At 38.7% G+C, this 15,254-nt stretch overlaps 1 protein-coding gene and 1 long non-coding RNA gene across 5 annotated transcripts; one reads left to right on the top strand and one right to left on the bottom strand.

Moving 5' to 3' along the window:
• Positions 1 to 41: 41 nt before the first annotated feature.
• On the top strand, positions 42 to 2,802 carry LOC103711225 (probable membrane-associated kinase regulator 4). Its single transcript, XM_008797296.4, has one exon. It carries the CDS (start codon positions 1,295 to 1,297, stop codon positions 2,261 to 2,263), a length of 969 nt encoding a protein of 322 aa, XP_008795518.2. The 5' UTR covers positions 42 to 1,294; the 3' UTR covers positions 2,264 to 2,802.
• A 4,072-nt stretch (positions 2,803 to 6,874) lies between these two features.
• LOC103710424 lies at positions 6,875 to 15,017 on the bottom strand. 4 transcript variants are annotated; one of them, XR_003386457.2, is made up of 6 exons: positions 14,694 to 15,003; positions 13,846 to 14,155; positions 11,826 to 11,913; positions 11,588 to 11,655; positions 7,508 to 7,588; positions 6,875 to 7,421 (listed from the first exon to the last, which is right to left on the bottom strand). It is a non-coding gene; the product is annotated as an uncharacterized LOC103710424 (long non-coding RNA). The 4 variants fall into 4 exon arrangements; XR_604626.3 differs by having other exon boundaries at positions 11,826 to 11,893; positions 14,694 to 14,995; XR_005510908.1 differs by having other exon boundaries at positions 11,826 to 14,158; positions 14,694 to 15,017.
• Between the last annotated feature and the right edge of the window lie 237 nt (positions 15,018 to 15,254).

Raw genomic sequence — 15,254 nt, 5'->3', positions numbered from 1 at the left:
GGAACGTGTTGAGAGAGGGGAACCCAGTGTATGAGCCATTGAGGAGGAGGGGTTGGGTGGGTAGTCTTTGCGGAGGGCTTTGGATGTTTTGTTGGTAGACCTTGAAGGAGTTTTTAAATAGAAAATTTACTTTAGCAGAAATTTTTCCAAGTGGAAAAGGATTCAAAGATAATAGCAGCAGGGCCCAGTGTATGGATATAGACTTTCTTCAGGAACTATGAGGTTCATTGAAGATAAGATGTCGTGAATATGATGGACTTAGGCTGTATAGGGGTTTCTGTTCTTCAAATTTAAATGCCTTCTTAGGAGAATTCTTATAGATCTTGTCGGATCCAGCAGGATGGCTTGGAGACAGGGATGCGAAGGAGGGGAGAGAGTGGAAGAGGGGGGGTGCATATGTAAAGAAATATCTCGAGAAGTTTTTTTGAGTCCCCAAGGTCGTTTTCTTCTTCTTTTTTTTTTTTTTATTAATCTCACCTGGATCAAGCCGCGACCCTCTTGCACCATGTTCTCCGTATCACTTGGAATCCGACAAGATTTTGCCAAACATGTCCTCAGAAACCTGGAGGGTGGAGAATTTTTTTAATAAAAAAAATGGGGTAAAAAAATTAGCTCTAGCCAAAGTAACCTGAGTAACCTGTTGCCAATTATTTACCATTTGCTTTGCTGGTCCATTCATTCTATCAGGGGCCACACGAGGTATGTTACTGCGATCTTTTTCAAGTTCCGTTCCCATTTTGTCTTCAACCATCGAGTTAGCCTTTTTTTTTTACTTAGCCGTGGTAATATTACCATCTCAATCAGTTTTTCTTTACTTAAATTGTATCGCATAAAACTCTTTCAATTCCTCATACTTGACATGCTCACAGTACGTGCTTGACTCTCGTTGTTCCCTAGTTCAAAATCTGAGGCTCAAACTACGGAACAATCAGAAAACGATGCCAATTGAAGTACCATTACTAAATGAACATGTTTAACTCGGAACACAACATTTAGTGGAAGGTTAAGGGACACAAGTTTAAAAGAGGACGAAATATGGGTCATATGAAAAAGGGTGGGGGGACCGATAAGATGGATGGCTCCCCTTTAAAATTCCCTGCATTTGTTATCTTGGATGACAGCCCTTCTTCCATAATTCTTTCTTATTTGGCTCTATTCCTACTAAAGGATGCCCTCCTCCTCCCACTTCTTTCCCACCATCAAGCAAGCGCCGATAACATTGATGAGAGAAGAGGGAGGAGATAGCACCGAACAGAGACGCTGCAATTGTTAGTTCGGCCATCGCAACACTGGAATGGCAAAGAGCCTTCCCCCCTGCGACCACTTAGTAGAAGAAGACTACATAGACATGGATATCGGCTCCGCCACCTTCTTGTGCTACACCATTTCCTCTCCTCCACATTCTAAAGAATTTGAATTCCAAATGTCTGCCAACCCAAGAGATAGAGAGAGCACCACCTTCCCTGCCGATGAGCTCTTCTACAAAGGAAAGCTCCTCCCTCTACATCTCCCGCCTCGCCTCCAAATGGTTCGGAAGCTCCTCCAGAGCTCCACCTCCCCACCCCATGGAAAGCCTCCAGATGCCTTTGAAGAGAAGATGGCCACAACTCCATGCACTGCCGCAAGCACTCCGTCTGAGAAATGCTGCAGCATCTCTCCTGCCACTTCTTGCCATGTTAGCGGAGAGCTCAATTCAGAGGGCAGCTTGTCCGAATGCTCTATCGGGCTCGTTCAATCGAATCCAAAGAAGTCTTGGTCCAAGAGGCTCAAGTTGATCGGGCAGTCATCTCTGGGTCTCAAGCTGAAGGCATCGCGAGCTTACCTCAAGTCTTTCTTCGCCAAATCAGACTGCTCGGATGAGTCCAAGGAGTGCTCAAATGGCTACGCGAAGGCAGGGAAAAAGAAACCATTCGGCCAAATTCAGAGGGAGAGATGCTACCTAGTGGGAGACAAGGGTGCTGCTACTCTCATGAGGAGCATTGATGGCGGGAAGCAAAATGAAGAAGAGTGGAGTCATAGGAAGTCTTTTTCTGGTATCATTAAATGGAATTCGACAGCCAAATCTTCATCTGCATCTTCATCATGCTCTTCCTCCTTTTCGAATGCAAGTTCAAATGGATACCACCTGCAGCCACAGATTCTGAAGAGGAGCAGCAGCGTTAATTCGGAGGTGGAGAGCTCGATCCAAGGAGCAATAGCCTACTGCAGGAAGTCCCAGCAGCTAGCATGCGCGAGAAAGAGTGCAAGTGATGTCTGCTCCTAGGATTGCTGCAGCTTGTGAGACTCGAGAGAGACTTGGCCTTTCCGGGGATGATGAGGATAAGATCAGTACTTAATGTATGTGATTTTTGGGAGTTCTTCTTTTCCTACTTTCTGAGAATCTGATTTTGCTAGCTTTTGAGGATTTGGTTGTGCTTCACTTCCGCTGGAAATGGCCATGGATTCTAGGCTTAATCGTGCATGTCAAGATGAAAAGCTTCATTCAAATCCAAACTTCACTCGCGGAATTGAGGCTCGGCCTCGTTTGTTTAGCAATCAAAGGTTCCATGTTTGTTCTAAGGTTGTACCTTCGACTACGTTTGTTTCTAACCTGAAATCTAGTCCATCATAAGCAGCACAAACAACAAACTGTTTCTCAGATCATGCTACATCTTTCTCTCTTTCATTTGTCCGACGCTCATTGGCTATGGTAGGAAATACTTCTGTTCAGTACTTGGAATCATATTTGCACTTTCAATGTAACTTTGTCGAACGTTCATAGATTTTATACAAAGTGACCATGTCCTGCCCTTGGGACCGGACAACAATTTCCATGGCGCTTCCACCAACTCAAATAGCTTTGTGAGCCTCAATGTAGAGAGCGTTCCACTGGAACCAGCTGCAAAAGAATTATATATGTAACAACTCAAAATTGCCGAAGCAAACTTGATAATATTCTAACTTCCAGCTTATCACAACTCAGGACCTCATCCAAAATGGCTAGCCGGAAGGTATTATTTGAACTTCTTAATTCTGTATAAGTACCCAATATCTACCCAACAAATAACCAATATGGAACTAAATACATGCACATACTGTCCTCACATACTCTTTTCGTTGAAGTCCTGACGTCCTTGTCAGACTAAGGATTCAAATTCATTCAAATCTAATCACAAACACTACGATCAATCCGTACCCAGCCCCAATAAACCTGTACTGCAGTGTCTCCTAGTCCACATAGGTTATAGGCTGGATCCGTTCTAATACTATTTGTCACAACTCAACCTCATCCAAAATAGCTCATCGAAAGGTATTATATGGGCTCCTTGATTCTGTACAAGTATACAAGATCTATCCAGCGAATAATCAATATGAGACTAAATACATGCATGTACAGTTCTCACACAACCACCCATGATATGCATTATTTTCATTTCCAAAGTTAGCCGGTGCAATAGCATTCTAGACTAGAATAGCGGCAGTCGAAGCAATTTAAACAAATTTGCTCGTCAACTGGTCCAGGTCTGAGCACAAGCAGGAGCCATAGTTTTTTATTAATCCTTCGGTTTGTACGCTTAAGGACAGATGCTACTTCCCCAGGTTCAAGTTCCGAAGCCTCAGCCCTGTCGAGGAGATTCAGTGTGTCTTCTAATCGCCTAGATCAAATGCCGCAAGTGCACAATAAAATAACACTTGGGGGTCCTGGTGATCACAGTTAAAAATACAAGGGCTTATGGCGAAAAGCATTCAGGCGTAGCTACTGAGAACAGTTTATAGACACCAGATTATGGCCTCCCAAATCAGATGTGACCCTAGATGAAGTGCTACCTTTCCACATAACATTGCTTTATAGTGAAAAGGCAGCAGCATTGCTCTTCACAACGGCAGTGATAGTTCTCAGTTCCCTACTTGCATAAAGATGGGGTGATATTGGGTGCTTAAATGATAAAAATCGATTATGCTCAAAACTCTCTTTAGGTAAATTATCACCAACAAGAATCATGCAATCTTGCATGTCTTCTAGTGTCAGTTGTTTGCACATTAAATCAAAGCATCGCATGTACTTCCCAGTGCCAGATGCTTTTGTTGTGCATTGCGATAATTTATTAAAACATGGCAGAGTTTGTACACTTCGTTAATAGTGAGTACATTTGAGTGAAAAAAACTAAATTTTTCCTAAAGATATATCCAACTTACAAATCTGTGAATCATGCTACATGTACTCCGACGAATTTTTTTTGACTTGCTTCCTTCACAGGTTTGGTTTCCTTAATCAAGAGATTCTTTGGATGCTTAAGAACAAAATTTTTGGAAAGTGGTACTGGCAAGAATATCAAATCAGCTGATTACAAGCTTCAGTATGGGATTAGTTTCTTGGGACAACCACCCTACACGGATGCATCTTTTCAATTGTCTGGCTACATCCAAAAAGACCATTAAACAATGAACTTAGACAACATTCGAATGAATGCGACAGACCACCCCCTTGTTCCACCAACAAACGTGTCCTGAAGGAAGATTTTGTCGAGTCGTCAAACAAAGAGACACTGCAGCTAAATCTGCTATAGGATGAGTCTGTCACGACATATTAGTCATGCTTATCAGCTGTCGGATTTAACTAAAAAACTTTGGACTGCATCCCTGCTATGAAGAATCCTCTTTGTGATGCCTGGAATTTCGGTTTGCATAAACTGGTAAATTTTCACGGGAAAATGGAAGGAAAAAGGAAACCAGTAATCAACAAGAGAAAGAGGGTTAAAAAAAGAGGGCTGGGGGAGATCTCTAAATATTATAACTCATTACCACCATAGTCTGAAGCTATCTGTAACAAGATAACTCACAAACACCATAGTCTGAAGCTATCTGTAAATTTTCACAGTGGGCACCTTAATGATGATCTCATCAGAGAAACAAACTTTGAGCTGCTCGACACTCTGCATTAAATAAGCATAACTGCATATACCAATTCCATGACAAAATGTTTCCGTGATTATAAAACAAAGGACTGGAAGTCTTCAGCTGCAGATAAATAAATCTTGAACTGAGTAGGCATGTCAGCAAAAGGTCTAGCAAGATTCAAGCTAAAGGAAGCAGCATAACTAACCCCACTAATTATGTTCGGCGCTTTAAGCGCTGATAAGCATGAAACAGGGACACCTTTCTCCACCTAACTTTCTCTGGGCTCTATAGGGCAAGGAGATGAGATTCTTCAGTCATATATTTGGTGCACTTGGCTGCATGATGTCATTTGTCATGCATTGTTTAAGTTCTCAAAGAAAATAAGAAGATGCATGGACTTCTGTAAGTACATCTAACTTTGGACACATGATTACAATTTGCTATGATTTAATATCTTATTTCTTCACCAAGATATTTGACGCATCAAGTCATTATGTTATTGATGTTGAACGGCAGAACCTTCATAAGAAAATCTTCATACGATAGTTCTTTATATACCAGATTCCATGCTTGACATGACACACTGCTCCATGATTAAGTGATTAAGAGCTCTGCACCTATGCTATTAGAATACATAAACTCTATATTTAAAGGCATTTCATGATCTTTAAGTATCTAAAAACCTTTTATCAACTGCTATTTGAATAAAATGGTTTAGTTTTATTTTGCAAGTAGGAAATTAAATTTGACATAACAAAAATCATTCTGCTGTAATGTACTTAAAATAATACCTTTTTACTTAAGGTAATCATAAGTGGTGCTTCTTAACATCTCAAGTTCTACAGGATGCTTGATTATAGATGCACTCATATTCTTCACTCTTGACCTGAATGACATTAAGTCATGGATGATAAATTCACAAGCTTAATCACTTAGATACACACATATCTCGAAACCTGTTCTGGAAAAATAAAATAATAAGTTCTCTGTCATCGAACTTGTCCACAAATACTAAATTGAATAGTTTATATCACCAAGAGCACAAGTACATGATTTTTTTTCAATATTTTAATCCTTCACTCTAAAATGCATCTGAATAGTGAAATTGTTGGGAACGTAATATATTTCTAAAGATTATCTGCAATAAATTCATATTAGATTTTCTTGTCTCAAGAGCTAATAACAAATTACTCCTAAACAGTTTTTTTGCTGCTTCCGTTATAATTATAAGTTCACGAAGCTATGTTGAAGACCGCGTTGTATGATATGCCTGTTTCAGTAAAGGAAAAAAAAAGCTGTGTTGAAGACCTCTTTCATAATGATGGCTGGAGTTAGCAGCAAACAGAGCACATAGATGACACCAAGAAATACATGGTGGCTTTTTCTTTTTTCCTTGCAGATACTTTTCAGTTGGAAATATTCTCAATTAAGCAACTTGTCTTAACTTTTTTGCAATTTATGCTCCTTAGAACAAGTGGCATTCACATGGCAGGAAAAGAACACAAGAAAAGCACGTAGCCTTGAAACCTTTCCTGTATACCACTAATCTAATCTTTTCAAGTATTACTCGATTAGTTTGCAGATAAAAGCTGCAACCAAGATGGGGTCATACTCAGCAACATGTGAAAGAAATTTCAATATGCTCCATGCATTTAAACTGCACTATATTTATCAGCGCCAGCAACTGTACATAAAGCTGTTGCCTATAACCTATCACTTTGATGAGTATAACAAGAGATCAAATGGACCATCTTGTCGCGAGCTTCTCTGTTAAGGTGTGTGCAGAGAAGCAGAAGTTAATGTCTTTGCCTTCGTCTTTATAGCTATTGAAGTGGCTTCAGCAAAAATTGGACCATTCATCGACTTGTTTTAAAAAAGAAAATTTCTTTATAAGCTGCAAGGAACATGGTGATGACCTACATCAAGATGGCAATGTGAAATCTGATGTTTGATATATTTTCTAATAATTTTAGAAGATTGATAATTGTGCAAGAAATAGTATAAGACAAAAATATCATTGATCTAAACAATAATCATTACAGATGATGTCTTGGAAGGCACTTGTGGGGGCTAAAATATCCTCTAACTAGAATTCACTTGCTTTAGAATCTGCCAGTATATCTTTGCTAAATCATAAAGCTCATAATACATCAGAAAAAGAATATTATAAGATCAGGGTTACAATGCATGTGCTTGAACTGAAAAGTCACGTGCCAAAGATTCTTTGAGATAACTGTTCATAGGATACCTTTTCCTTGTTCACTAATAATGCTACTGTTCCGGTTTCTAAATTCCTCTGAACTTTTTACCTGTCAGGTGAACAGCAATTCTGAAAGAAGAATAATTCAGAAAGTGTGGGACTGCAGGCCTTGTGACAGCATAATGGAGATGTACCAAAAACACTTGAAGAACCCAAAACCTTACAGGAACAGCCACAAGCAACAAAAAATGTACAAAACTGATGAAACACCAGTTGTATATCTTTCAGTAATGTGAGAGAGAGCTTACAGCCCCGAGGAAGCTGACTTCAATTTGATGATAATCTGCCATCAAAAGACCGACTCATGCAATGAATTTCCTGGCAATATATGATTTTGATTTTACAAAGTACATCTATCGTTGTCTTCACCTGTGCAATCAGATAACCTTTTTCCCCTAACAAGTTCTTTTCCAGCCCATCACAGTTGCATACCATCACGAAGCTTGCTATCTAGAAAATAGACGATAGCCTGAGAATTAGAAAAAATAATGGATATCTGTATAATATTACCAGGCAATACATCAGTAGTGCAAACAAAAATATAACATTAAAAGCACATCACAGAAACAATTAGTAGTTAGTCTATAAGACAGGAAACTTAAGGTTATATAGAATGATAAATGAGTACAGGTAAAGGAGATAAAATTTGTGAAAACAGATGCATCCTTAAAATTATGAAGCAATGCACAGAAAAGGAAATCTTAGTCCAAACGAGAAGTCAGTTTTTAATTTCTTATAAATTCTAAGGCAAAGCGATGGCAAAGAAACTAGAAACTTTGAAATGCTTTAAGTCCTCTACACATGCATGTGCACGCGCACTCCATATGCATGCACACCCAAAGAGAGCGAGAGAGAGAGAAGAGAGAGAGAGAGAGAGAGAGAGAGGAGGAGGAGGAGGAGGATTTAAATTTGGTTACAGTTACAATTGGCTGAGGTCTGGAACACTTGGTTTTGAACTGGCCCATACTCTACTGACCTTTGAATTGGCCCATTCATTGTTTAGTTACAACTAAAATTTCATACAATTCTATCTTATCGACTCTGATAATAGTTATTAATGTTCAAAACATAGTAATTGGAAGCCTGTTGGGTGCAAGTATGTGGAAGTAGGTCCCACAAAAAATGCAAAAAAAAAAAAAAAAAGTGGGTGCAAGGATGAGTTTCCGAGAAGATTTAGAAATGGTTGCACCACCTTACATAGAAGATTCCTGCTACTAAGGTACAAAATCTTTCAAAAAAATTGGGAGATTACCAGTAAATTCTCAAAGTTCCAGAGTTGGTCAAAATAAAAGTCAAATTTATGGTTCAGCTACTGGGGTCTCTATCCATGAGGCATAGCTTAATCCACTTGTACCTCATCATACAGGGCAACTGTCCTCTATGAATGATAAGCTGAGAATTGTTCCCAATCCACTTACACCTCGTTTTCTTCTCCATGATCACATTACCAAAAGTGTCCTTGGCTAACAAGTCTCTTTCATGGCATAAGAAAATGAGAAATATGGCATGATCAAGGAAGTTTATCATATAAGTTAGGTGTTATTTAAGGTGTGTAACCTCCAAAAGAATGTGAAATCGGTGCAGATTTATTGAATAAGATGTAAAACCTCTAGGTCCTCTACTCAAGGGCAGAAATATAGGAAAATGTGATGAGGACTTCTACTTAAATCCGCGATCAGTATCTCAGCAGAAACCACCTATAGCCAGACTAAGATGATAGAAGATTTTAGCTGATCCAAGTCACTTCTAGCAAAATGTTTGCAGGAAGTCCTAGATGATTTCTAGGGTATATGATCTCAGTGAAGCAAGGAAACATTTAATTAACCAGCAATGTTGAAATTGATGGTTGTAATAATTGCTCTGGCATTGAATCTCCAAAAAACTTGAGGTCCACCATTGTGGCCAGGGCTAGCAAGCTCATTAGAACAAAGATATTTGAGGGCAAAGGGCCCAGCCTTCTAATAGCAAGACTGTTTTTAAGGATAAAGTCACGACAAACTCGCAGTCAAAGCTTCATTTTGGGCTGTCTCCAAGTCTTTCTCCTCAATCTAGGCAGATGCTCTGGTCGTTTGAAAATGAAAAATGCGAAGTCCTAAAATTCACCATTTGCTTAAGCAATCATGAATCAGTTGTAAACCCCACTAATCCCAACAAGTGGGTGTGTAAAGTAAGGAATGTGTCCCATTTGCTTCATCTCTGAGCTTTCTTATGCTCCACCTAGGGAATCCTGTGGAATGTATGATCTAAAATATAAAGTGCCATGGATTAATTCATGGGTTCTAATGTTAAGATTTTGTGATAGTTGAATGCCAATTTTAACTTTTATATGATACCTTTGTCTTTAGCGATGCTTCTCAAAAGAGTGTAAATCATCTTATGGTGGTTTGAAGTTTGTGTTTAATAATAAGTAAACTTTGATAAAATTGTAAAAGTGTGGTAGAAGGCGGTGGTAGCACTAGTAGTGCATATATGTAAAAATTACCTGTTAGAGGTTTTGATGGTTCTACCTCATGACTAGTGGCCTTATTAAGGAAGGTAAACATGGGAATGTGACATATACTCATAAAAAGCCCTAAGTAGAAATTGACCCCTGAGAAGCAGATCTGTATTATGTTTCTTGAGAAGGATAATTCACTTTTGATCTGAGACATCTAGCTAGCTTATATCTTCATTGCCTATCCTTACTGCATGCTTAGGTTTAGTTAGCCCAGTTGAAGTGACTACATAGGAATAGCATCTGAAACTATTTAATGCATAAATGCAAGAATAGTGGTGAAGTTGAAGGTTTTTTTGGTAGCAATGTTGGCATGACATCTTTTAAACTGTGAGATGAGGCTCTTTCAAATAAAAATTTGTTAGACTATGGACCAATCCTTCACAAAGAATACAATAATGGGGAGCACGGCGAATGGATTAGGTAAAGGGTGGATAGGTTATAGCATCACAATATCTAGATTATTTCTTGGTCTCCAAGTTCTCGTAACTGCTCCTGCTTTGAACCCTATGAATGAGTCGTTTAGTAGGTTGTATAAATACCATGTTATAAAATCAAACGTGCTGAGCTCGCCAAACTTCTTATTGTTATATAGAAAATAATTTCTAAAATACTTCATAAAAAATCAATATTCCCTTTTTTAGTAATCATTGTGATGTCATGCTACCCCTCTTTCCCTCCTCTAGAGACCATTAAGTTCAGCAAACATGCATCATGAGTGCTAGAGTTTGTTCGTCCGGTCACAGTTCTCGCACAGACACAGGATTTAAGAGGATCTCTTCTCATAATGTTATCAATCGTAGAAGTTATGCATTTACTAGTTTAAAATATTAAAAATAGTGTAAAAGGAAGAAAATTATCTTACTAAACTATGAATTATAACATCCCTCAAGTAGCTTATTTTATCCTTATTTGAGGCCTAGAAAAGAAAGCACCTACCATCATTAAAATACACCCTTCACTTTCCAACTCTCCAAAAATATCTATTTTTTAAAAAATCTTACTGATTCTTCCATCAGTAACTGAGGGCTGGCAAAGATCTGCAGTCAATTCCCTTGTGTTACTTCCAAAGTGACCGACTTCTATAGGAATTATTGGGGTATGAAATGTTTGAGGTATTTGGACAGCTTACCATAGGCTGAGAGCTTGCCAAGATATGAGTAATTGGAAATTATTACTGAAGGTGACTTCAAAACGATTGAATTTCTTCATGGCCCTTTGGGATTTGCAAAGTACAAGGTATCCGATAGCTTACTGTAGGCTGGGAGCTTGCCAACATATGCATTAGTGGAAGTTTAACTACCGAAAGTGATTTATGTTAAAACTTTCAAAGGCTAAGGTGAAAACAGGAATAACAGTGAAGGCTTACAGTGAAACAGGTTTACGAGATCTCAAGCAGCAGGACAAGTTGCCATCTTTCAATAATAAATATTCGTGTTTTGCAGACTAGTCTATAACGAGTGGTATTTTATACCAGTAACAAATGCTCTAGGACCTTATACAATTCCTTTCATGCTAAAACTACCTGATAAAAGGTGTGTTTCTTTTCCTCTTTGGTGTCTTCCTTGATCTTTTTGCTACCATCTAGTGCAAATTTTTACAAATTTGAAAAATTATCATAACTTTAATGACCAAAATTAGTAAAACTTGGAAGGTACAGCCTGAGTACTATCAAAGTAAGGAGTACAAAGTTTCTAATTGGTAAAACCTGACCATTTATAATTAGGTGTTACCGCCATTGAACTTAATCAAGAATCCCTTGATGAAATTTCATTTTAACCAACACAAAAAATAAGAAAATGGATAATGCTTTTATTATAGATGCCCCATGAATAGCTCAAAATAATGCACAGCACTTGGTCAGCATTGTAAGTAGTATATACAGAAGAAGTGCCAGAAAAGATTTGTGTCAGATTTAAATCAGGCAAACTTATCAATTGAGAACACTTCACTACCTTTTCGATGCTTGTAATATGCACTCTGAGGGCATGAGTTGACAAGAATGTTTGTACTGAACCTGGTCCTGGAACAAATTACAAATGCTTTCAATGAGTACTTTGCAAATTTTGTTTATCCCAAACCTTCCATTTTTTTTCACTTGCATAAAAACTGGTTTACCGTAAACAATAAATATTCACTGAAGCTTGAAAGAAGAAAAAGAAAAAGTTGTTTTAAAGTGGAACAATATCTAACCTTAGAAGCATAAGCCTCAACTTTTGATAAGGATCTCTGTAGAGCAAGCACGATCTCTATATAACTTTCTGAAACAGAAAAAAGTCATCTGCTGAATGTCAAAAAGCATGAAACTTTAGAGCAATTTTACTCCAGAAAACATATACAAGCGTTCTTTTCCAGTTGCTCATAGACACTACCACACTGGTTGAGGCAATTGAGGTGTGAGGAACCTTAATTCAGTCTAGGCCAACAAAACATTGGGAGATAATAGTTTCAAAATTTAAGGTAGTTACCACCAATTCTAGATTGGATGAGAGGGGAAGAACCTATATCACAGCCTTGAAAATTCTTCTTCAGCTGTAATTTGAAGAAAGGAGAAGAAATGAAGAGAAAAGGAAGAGGAGGATGTACATCTCTGAAAGTATCATCCCCATGAGGGCGCAGTGTCTCGCTAGGCAGGAGGAGAGCGGCGATGTTGAAGATGGATTCAGCAATCCTATCAATGATCGACTGGCACAGGCACATAAAGGCACTCATGCTGCTGCTCCTCTGCCTTTCACATAAACCACCACCATTTCTTCTCCTTCTTCTCTCTTCCTCTCCACTTCAAAACCACAAGGCTCCAAAGAATTGGAGCTGGGCCAGGCCAATGGCCCAAGCCCCTGTCAAGAAAGCTTATATAAAACTCAGCCCCTGGGTTGTCGCCGTGGTGTACATTATGTTTCATTGCACATTTTATCTGAAATTTCTCTTCTCTCAATGTATATCTCTCTAAACATCCGGGAATTCCTCTAATGATTCAATTGAACGAGTGATTTCGAGAATCCAAAGGTAGTTAGTGTGCTCGAGAACAAAGAGCATTACAAGGAACTCCATCATTTTGGTTCATTTGTTTCTTTCCTTATGCATAAGCTTGAGATCATCATGTAAATGAATTTTTTGTGCTTAAATCATTTGACCAGAAAAAATGAAAATCAGATCAAGTTTTTTACATAGCTGAAGAAAGTTGAAGGTATCTTGAAGATAGATATTTATGCAATGGTCAAATGTGCATGGCCTCTTTCCTTCATTTCATGGAGTATCATATTGGACAATCCAATCTCATTGTCCAAGCCGGAGCTGATGGCTTGCTCATGTTAATCTTGATAGCAACACGGTGTCCAACCAATTGTTCTTTTGTAAGTTTTAAACAATAAACAGATTAGCTTTCATGTCCCTTTTTTCTCTTCTTTTGCAATCTTAATTCAATCTTTTATCAAAAAAATAATAGTCCAGAAAGGACAACTTATCATATTTATAAGCATCTTACAGAATTACTAGCAAAAGGCGCCCAACCCCTCTTCTTGCCTAAATTTCAGTTTCGAACTTCCGCTATTTTGTCCCAGATCATCACATTTTTCAAAATTGTCTTGTCAATAAATCAATTTCAATTTGTATTACACTTACAAAATATATACATTAATATTATCATAACATCTAACAAACAATAAATAAAATTGTATTGCAGCTCCAACAAACTTTACTGTAACATTTTTTTGGGGTTTTCTCATCTTTATTTTTTTAAAAAAGTGCAGAAATAAGATCCGCAATATCAGTATCGGATACCGTATCGGTACCTTATCGGTTCGGTATGGTACAGTACAGTACACTCCTATACCAAAATAGCTCTATAACTATTTTTCTCAATTTTTATCTTGATATACCTCGGTACGGACTAGTACGCACCTCGGTATAGGAGGCTTGTATCAACTTGAAGATATGTTTCGTACCAGTTTTCTTTCGGTATGGTACGGTATGCCCCGTACCAAATGGTATGGGGCGGTACAACAGACAATGTCTACAGAAGGTATATATCTGTTAACTCAAACCATGCGATTGATGAAACCTTCTCCTATTTAATATGAGATTGCTGGTGGAACATAGTATTGTTTTTCATGCTTAAATATGATCGTGCATAGAAAAAACATTAGCATAATAAAATACTATCGAGCAAAAAATGAGAAAAATAATATTAGGCAAAATTATAAAGTTTACTTACAAGTGTTCCGAGATGGGACTCCAGAACAGACACCACCAACTCCGAGCCAATATGCAACTGGGCTGCAAACTCAACCAAGGGGATCTGACTACACTCCTGCAACTTCTCATTTATTTTCCACCACAGAATCCCAATAACACTATGAAATTATCTCCTCATTAATCAACATTAGCCCCAAATCATCTGAGACTATCTCTGGGGCCTACCCCTCCACATGGTACATATCAACTCCAATAATGTCAGAGAGATCAATTAGAGACAGACGACGAGACTTCTTGATCTCCGTCTCCATCTCCAGCCTCAACTGATCCTGCTACAAAACGCCAACTTATCAATCATAGTGGCAGGATCAAGCCCTGAAAGCTATCAAGAAATCGTTTTTTTTGTTCTAATCGGCCCCAAAAGGGGGAAAAACATTATCGGGAAAAAGATATCTTCCGCGTGATTTGAATCGAATGGGATATCTGGTAATATCACAGTGGGAGGGAAGCCATAAAAGTTGAAACCTATCAAGATTTGCTCCTTTTCCTAATCGTTCCCAAAAGTAAACAAGATTAAGCAAAAAAAAAAAAAAAAAAAGAGAAAGAAAGAAAGAAATCATTCGCATAACGACTTCAAGTTGAGATATATGACAGCACAACAGAACGAGGGTTTACGCTTTCAAAACTGTCAAGATTCGTTTTTTTCCTAATTGGACCCAAAAATAGGACAAGGTTCTCAGAAAACAAGAATTCTTTCGCGTGATATATCGAAATCGAGTTGTCCGGCAAAAATGTTGGCGTAGAAACCCTTAAAATCTGAGATTTGGAATTGAGAAAAGGAAACTCCAGCGAAAGAGAAGGGTTTACAGGGATGATATGCTCCTTCCCGGAGAGATAGGGTGGAGGAGGTCGAAATCGATTCTCTGGAGCCCCTGGAACTTGCGGACCAGTTCGAACGACATTCCGGTTGGAGAGGCGGACGCTGGACTTGGCCTGCTGCCGGAACTCGAACTGCCGCTGCGAGTTCCAGCAGCTCCGTGTCCATCCTGGGTCGACCGGATCCCACAAAAAGGCCAGCAAGAGAGAGAAGAAAGAGAGAGGATGGAAAACACGAGGGTTTACGTTCTTCTGGATACGAAGACGGCAACCCGGGGGCCGTGTGGAGGGACCTCTGCCATCATTACGGAAAACCTTGCCCGAAAGTTTGAACTAATGTCGGTGATTGCGTTGCTGATGTTAGTTTAAATTTAACGTATGCTACTTTACACCTACCGCTCTTAGAAGAGTTAATCCTCATACAGTCACGTAGGCTTTTAAGAAGAGTCGGCATATAAGGTGCCGACATCAATAAATATCTTGGCCATCTACCTTTGTTGTATTTTTTCGTGGAGGGAGATATCTACCCACACTATAATTATCCAAGCCATA

Source organism: Phoenix dactylifera, chromosome 3 (genome assembly GCF_009389715.1).
Source record: "Phoenix dactylifera cultivar Barhee BC4 chromosome 3, palm_55x_up_171113_PBpolish2nd_filt_p, whole genome shotgun sequence".
NCBI lineage: Eukaryota > Viridiplantae > Streptophyta > Magnoliopsida > Arecales > Arecaceae > Phoenix > Phoenix dactylifera.
This window is presented reverse-complemented; position numbering and strand designations above follow the sequence as displayed.

Excerpts from the sequence above, each read along its gene's own strand:
- LOC103711225 (XM_008797296.4), top strand. The coding sequence starts at position 1,295 with ATGGCAAAGAGCCTTCCCCCCTGCGACCACTTAGTAGAAGAAGACTAC.